Below are 7,818 nucleotides of genomic sequence, written 5' to 3' on the forward strand. Positions count from 1 at the left end.
ATTATATAAAATTTCTTTAAATACCTTCATAGTTTATATTTCGCTTCAACTGCGTTTTGTATTTCGCACTCTCACTGTTAACTAGTGTATATAAAATGCGAGGATATTCCGGATCCATAATCGTATAATAATCATATAGTAATCGTGAATTTTCTTTGACATTGGCATATAGCTTAATCGGTAAACGGTAACGGGCGCGTATTCCTACAGCTCGTAGAAACGTTCGTCGCAGACTAGCGCAAAGACCACGACACAAACAGAATACTAAACCAATGTGCTAAGTAAGCGCTCTGACCATAGAGTGCTCATCTTACACATATAGGAATGTATTTACAGTAATCCTCTTACCGCTGCTATTCTCTCTTTCTCTCCTTCTTCTCTCTGAACATACAGGGTGAATATTATATACCGGAACACCTGAATATCTCGAAAACAAAGCGTTGTATAAAAAAATGTTAAATACAAAAGTTGTAGGGTTTAAAAAGATCTATTTTATGATATTAGCAGTTTGACCTTGAGTTGCGTCATAAAGATCAGGTCAAGGTCACAATGATGTTTTTAAATGGATACCCCCATTTTTTATTGTATATTCTTGTAGCTTATCTCGAGAGCTTTCCAAAACACTATACTTAAGTATTTTTTCGTTAAGTACTTTTCGAGTTAAGAGGCTTCAAAGTTACGCTCTTTAGCATTAGCGCGCGGCCGATTAAGGCAAGAGGAAAATCATATCCGGCCGATTAAGGTAAGCTAAGGCAGAGAAAAACGTAAACACAAGCGCGGTAAACGAGAGCTGCCCTTGCGTTTACGTTTTTTAGGCCATCAGCCTTACGCTATTTACTATTAATACGAGCGCGCGTTCGTGCTCGTCACTACGGTATCCACGCGCGCTAATGCTAAAGAGCGTAACTTTGAAGCCTCTTAACTCGAAAAGTACTTAACGAAAAAATACTTAAGTATAGTGTTTTGGAAAGCTCTCGAGATAAGCTACAAGAATATACAATAAAAAATGGGGGTATCCATTTAAAAACATCATTGTGACCTTGACCTGATCTTTATGACGCAACTCAAGGTCAAACTGCTAATATCATAAAATAGATCTTTTTAAACCCTACAACTTTTGTATTTAACATTTTTTTATACAACGCTTTGTTTTCGAGATATTCAGGTGTTCCGGTATATAATATTCACCCTGTATATTATCCGTACTAATAAAAATTGAAATATCATCGTTGGACATTACTACCTACTGTTATGATTGTACATTTATATAGGATGTCCGAAATTTTTCTTGACACAATTCATAGGAAAGTAGAACAGATTACACGGAACAGAAAAAGTCAAATATCATTTTGCGAAATTCGCAAGTTTTTGAATAATTAATTATTTTGTGTGAGCAAATAATTAATTATTCGATAACTATTGCGAATTTCACAAAATGATATTTGAGTTTTCTGTTCCGTTTAATCCGTTCTACTTTCCTACGAATTGTGTCAAGAAAGATTTCGGACACCCTGTATAAAATGCTTCGAGATTAATAAATGTTTTATATTTAAAGAATTTGAAACATTTCATCAAATGTAGAATATTATAAAAACTGTATCTGAACATAACTGTTAAAATTATAGACTAAAGAGAGCCCGAGCGTTACCTTGAATAGTCGCCATGAGACTTAGGTCCATACTGTCATTCAACGACTCGTCATTTGGTCCCATTATAGCTCTAATCTCGTCCTCGTCTCGGGAATGATTCAGAGCCGAATCCAAACTACCGGCGGATGCGCTGAGAAGGGACGACGAATCCTCCGGGGATCGACTCCGCAGGGATACTCTATCAAGACTAGATGCCAGAAGACCCTCCGACTCGTCGAAAAGCTGTTGGGCCCTCGTTCTTCTTTTCGGTGGCAAAGGAGGAGGTGTACCAGAAGAACTGTTTTCCTCCGACAAACATACATTTGTTCTACAAGAGATCGAACATCGCTATGTTCAACTTTCACGATAACAAATGATCTATCTTCGTCGTTTTTGTAACGAAACGAGTGTTACCTGTCAGGTAGCGGGGGCTTAGGGGGTGGACTAGAATCCCGTAGAATCGACTCCGAACTGTGCGAACTGCGAACTAGACTGCTGCTCGCTGCCGTTTGCTCCAAGATTTGCCGTTCTCTCGGTGTCAAGGGTATGTCGGGCAGAGAGTTTCTTTGCGTTAGTTCCGACCCGTACCCAGAAGCTCTGCAATTTGTAACACGTCATCACTGAAATTCGTTTGGGAGGAAACATATCTCAGGCGCGTACGTACTCTCGAGTACTTTCCCTATTTCAATATATCCTGATACAGGATGTCCCAGAATAATCTACGAAACTCTTGTAAGAACGTAGAGCGGGTCGAAATGAATGTAAACGTCCTATACCGTTTTGCGATATTCGCAATAATAATTGAGAAATTAATTGGGAAAGATTAAGGAAAAACGCGCGCTGAATGATTGGAAGAGAAGCGCTCGAGCCGCAGCGTAAACCCAGGAATATAGCGCGCGGATGTCGGCGCGCGGCAATTAGAAGAACAATGTACCACTGCCTGCTTATATCGCTCCTACATCTCGTTTCAGTGCGGTATGACAGTAGGCGCGGTAAGGCCCGATCTACAATAGATGGAGTAAGGAGTAGGAGTAGGAATAAGAAATAAGCAGTAAGCAAATTGGCCAATTCCATTCTCACAATTCAAGAATAATCGATTGTGATTGGTCCACTTACTTACTGGTTATTTCTTACTCCTACTTCTACTCCTTACTCCATCTATTGTAGATCGGGCTTAAGACATATCGGGCGTAACGAAATAAGCATAGACAGTGATGCGTTGTTCTTCCAATCGCCACGCGTCGATATCCGCGCTGTGACTCCAGCGGTCTGTCCTTTACCATTCAGCACACGCTTTTCCTTAATCTATCGCAATTAATTTCTCGGTTATTATTACGAATACTGCAAAACGATATAGGACTTTTGTCCTATTTATGTCTTATTTATGTTCACCTCAATCCGCTTTACGTTCTCATGAGAGCTTCGTAGATTGTTCTACACTCTGTATAGTTTAAATTAAAAAGTTTAAATTAAAAAGTTCATTTGTCATTATCGTAAATTACCTATTGTTATTTGTAGTAGCCGCGGGTTTCTGCTTGTTTGCGATCTTTTCGTGTGCCAGGGCAACCAGATTTTTCACCGCTTCCTCGACTAGCCCGATAACGTGCGTCACGTTTTCGGTGTCCAGAGCAGAGGATTGATCACCGTGCAGTAATACATCGTCGCAGAGTTTCAACAACTGCGCCAACGCTTGATATACCTGATTCGTGGCGGATCCCAATGTGGAACTGCAAGAACGATAGAATATATAATATAATGTAAAGAACTCAACACTAGTATCATAAATTCAATCACTTCAATGAGTCATATAGGCGATACCAAGGCATGTTCACAAACTTTTCAGAATTTCGATATTGAAATTTTCTAAACAATAAATTTTTGTGATTGACTATACAAGGATGATAGCAACAACTTTCTACTATATTTTTATGTAAGAACTCTGCATTCTGTCAACTGTATATTATTCTATATAATATAATAACCGAAATATAAACATTCTGCATTTCTAAGAATCTTTTCAAATTTTAACAGTATATTTTAACAGCATATTAAAATCAGGATTAGCAAAATTCCACATTTTTTAGATAAAAATGACAGTGGTAAAAACCAGTATTTTCCAGGAAAAATCCGGCAAAAACTAATATTTTCTATTAAACAAATAGGTTAATTATATACTTTCAACCAGAGACTGAATCTTTTCCAAAATCATTCTTTTCTTTTTTTAAGTCAGGAATATAAATGTCAAAACGTGGTGGAAAGCATTAAGTAAAAATGATTATCTTTCTGCAGATTTTATTAATTTTGTCATGCACTTACATAATTATCCGGAGAATTTCGCGTCAATTGAAAGAGTGTTTTCTAATTTAAATTAAATTTATCCAAAATAAAATTTGTAATAGATTAAAAATCAATACAGCAAATTAGTTTTTTCTTGCAAGATGAATGGCAAACGCAAACCAGATCTGTACTGATAAGTTTCTAATTTTACTTATTACTTACTATGTTTTCTTCATTAAAAATTAATATAAAATTAAGTAGCACGTCTCCAAAGTTTTTGTTTTAACAATGTATTTTATATATTAAGTTAAATAAAAAAGCTTTATTATTATACTAATTGCGTTTTTTTAACCATAGGGATTAATATCATTTATTAATTAAAAATATATTTTTATGCAAAAATATATTTTTACATAAAGTTGTATAAATATCCCAAATAGTACACAACGTCCAATGGACGACCAATTTTGTTTTTTATTTAGTCCCAACGTCCATGAACCTAATATGGACGTTTTAATTACGTACATTAGTGGATGTACAAAATACGTTGACTTTTGTACATTTTAAAGACGTTCATTTTATGTATTTCTAAGGAACACATGTTGAACTCGCATATGCCTTTATTTATTAATAGTATAAGCCGGTTTCACCAACACGAATGAATTTAAACAATCGATTAAATTTATCTTCTCTATTGGAACAATTGTATCTGTCAAACGATGATGTAATTGGTTAGTTTCATCGAAAAAGTTATCATTACGAGTTTTTGAAAATTGCGAATAAATTAACCCCAAAACAAAAAACGCCCAAACCTCCGAACAAAAAAACCCCTCAATTTGCATTATTAATAAGAAACCCAACTAGCAAAACAATAAAAACATTTAAACATTTAAAAACATTTTAAAAACATTTTTTTAAATGTTAAAAATAATGAGATAAGTTCCCATTTTTCATAAAAAAAAAAACATTTTTTTAACGTTTGGAAAAATTTTTTGTTTTTTAATATTTAATAAAAGTTTGACATTCATTAAATATTAAAAAAAACAATATTTTTCCAATCCGTTAAGGAAAACATTTCTTAATGAAGAAAGGAAATTTACCCAGATAGCACACAATATTTATGATAAAGATTTATAAATATTTAAATCGAATTATTTTTTTTAAATATTACATAAAAATATTTTATATATATATTTATATATATATAATATAAATATTTCTATACATAAAGAAAAAAATATCAAAATCTTTATTCAAAGTATTATTAAAATATAGGCTAAATATTTTATACAATATTTATAGTAAACAAAAAATAAATATTTGTAGTAATATTTTGTAAATATTTCTATAAATAGTATACATAAACAAATAAATAATTATTTATAATTGATAAATTAATGAAAAAATAATAAAATCGAAATTTAAATTAGTAATGTATATTGAAAAAAATTGTATACTGAAAACATCAAAGAAATATATTTTGTTAAATATAATTTTGTTAAATATAATTTCTTAACTTAAAAAAGTATTTGCTAGATTTTAGAAAATATGTAATAAATATAAAGTAATATTTTTTTAAATTTGTGAAATGAGCTGTAAAATTATAAATTTTTAGAAAAAAAAATGACTTTCTTACAAGAAGAAAATTTGTTTTTTTTATATAAAAACTATGTTAATATAAATAAATATTTTCTTGTTTTAAAAGTAAATAAAGTACAAATAAATCATTTTATAAATTTAAATAAATTATTTTCTAATATTAAAAGTATCTTTTTTGTGTTTTAAATTAAAATTTCTTTTATTATCAGAAAACAATTTATTTAAATTTACAAAATGATTTATTTATATTTTATTTACTTTTAAAACAAATATATTTAACAAATATTTTTTAAATATACTTTAAATAATTATCTTATAATTATTATATATTTAATAATTATCTATAATTTATCTTTTTACATATTTCTCAAACATACATTTTACATTTAAAACATTTCTATTCTCTTCTTTTAAATAAATCATTTGTTTTCATACATGAATATACCATATGTATACATACAAAAGCGTCTCTCAGTCAAAATGATAGTGGCGCAGTAGGTAAAGTGAATGACTGAAGAACCAGAGATTTCAGGTTCAAATCTCGCCAATGGTAAGGAAATTTTCGAAGTAAAATTTAACTTGAATTAACGTGTGAAACAATATAAAGTAAAAACTAAGAACATATATATTTTAAAAATTTAAGAAAAGTTCAGAAAAGAGAAAAAAATATATAAATGTTATATATTTTAATAAATATTTTTATAATATTTATGATAAATATATTTATGATCTATTAAAGCTAAGGTTATAAAAATATTTATGAAACATTTTGATAAATATTTACAAAATATTCAAATAAATCTTATAAATATTTTGTAAATATATTTTATAAATATTTTGTGCTGTCTGGGTATCTCATTTTTTTACCGTTTTTAAAAATGTTTTTTGAAATGTCTTTTAAATATTCTTTTGGTGGTTAGGAACATTTAATATTCAAAATTACAAACATTCTATTTTTGTTCTAAGAACGTTCAGTTTTAGTCCGGTGAGTCTTTAATTCGGATATCTTTTGAACATCCATAAAAGTAACAACGGATGTTTTTAAAATTTAAAACGTTTGTGGATCTGAAATAGACATTTTAAATACATATACAATGTCCAGTACGTACGTTTTTAATACGTTTTTAAAACGTCTTTGTGCTGTCTGGGATATAAATAAAATTGTATAAATATATTAATAATTTTTATAGTTTGGCTAGTTTACTCCATTGGATAAAATCCGGGACAATGAAAACCGGAATTTACGGTTATAAAAACGGTTTTTTTCATTCACTGGATTTTCCCGACCAAACCTGATATTAATCGAAACATAAATCATACATATCTGCAATGAAAACAAGATTAACCCTGCCTGAAGTTGAAATAATTGAAATCGAAGTTAACACTATTTACATGTATCAGAGATAATTACGATATTATGTTTTCAATTTTAGCAACTAAATTACTTTTACAGTTTTGACGAAAAAATAAGAAAAGGATAAGAAGACTTGTGGAAATATTATTAAAAAATATTATTAATAACATGATCGTTGACCATATAGTTGTCAAAAAATTAATATGTAAAATACACAATAATAATGGTTGAAGTAATTAATCTGTGATAATTTTGTAATACATTATACATTATATTATTTTTAATGCCCTTTAATTATCTTCTTAAAAGTAGAATAATTAAATAATCTTAAGGATCTATAATCAATATGTAATGTGACGTGGCAGCCGTGGAGGCGCCCGTCTCAAGAATCCCGTGTCGATTAGTGGAAAGAATGTTTATCGCGTGCCGTGTCGCTAACGGTTTTCGAGACCTTACCGAGTATCGCGTTCCGTCGGATTGTTTGTTGTGCAAAATTTAGAACAAAGCGAAGAAGCGATTTTTGCGAGCGGAGCAGATGCGAAGGTCAGCGCGTCCCGAATTTTGTGCCCCTCGACGCCCCTTGCCGGCCACCAGGACGAGGAGCGGAGGACATCGAGGGACGAGGATGCAGAGGACGACAACGAGCGGAGCCCTCCATCAGGTGAATCGCACTCTCGTACTTTGGCGACGAAAAATTGTTATCGCGAATTATCGGGCGCTCAGCAATAGAAAATATTCTATTGCTGAGAAAGTATCGTAGTTACAATACAGTATCGCGTTTAGACAGATCAGCTGTATTTACTTTCAGCAAAGCAGCCGTCACGAGAAACCCGGCAGGAAAAAACGGGAGAGCCGGGAGAGACAACCAAGCGAACTCCCGATGTCAACAACGTCTCGAGACGAGAAGCGTCTCGAGACAATGGTACCGAAATCTGCCGATTCCCGACTACCGACCACCCC

The 7,818-nt window shown here is 31.8% G+C and overlaps 1 protein-coding gene across 15 annotated transcripts in view; it reads right to left on the reverse strand.

Moving 5' to 3' along the window:
- LOC116850228 (guanine nucleotide-releasing factor 2) overlaps nucleotides 1-7,818 on the reverse strand; it is a 366,959-nt gene that overhangs the window by 38,670 nt on the left and 320,471 nt on the right. For 14 of the 15 annotated variants that reach the window (XM_032828261.1, XM_032828258.1, XM_032828251.1 and 11 more), the window contains 3 exons: nucleotides 3,131-3,355; nucleotides 2,043-2,225; nucleotides 1,649-1,956 (listed from right to left, as the gene is read on the reverse strand). In XM_032828261.1, coding sequence (XP_032684152.1) covers nucleotides 1,649-1,956; nucleotides 2,043-2,225; nucleotides 3,131-3,355 — 716 coding nt within the window. The remainder of the gene's footprint in view (nucleotides 1-1,648; nucleotides 1,957-2,042; nucleotides 2,226-3,130; nucleotides 3,356-7,818) is intronic. The other variant, XM_032828256.1, reaches the window with a different exon arrangement.

This window comes from Odontomachus brunneus, unplaced genomic scaffold (genome assembly GCF_010583005.1).
Source record: "Odontomachus brunneus isolate Ranch 3 - 2012 unplaced genomic scaffold, Obru_v1 Obru_scaffold_138, whole genome shotgun sequence".
NCBI lineage: Eukaryota > Metazoa > Arthropoda > Insecta > Hymenoptera > Formicidae > Odontomachus > Odontomachus brunneus.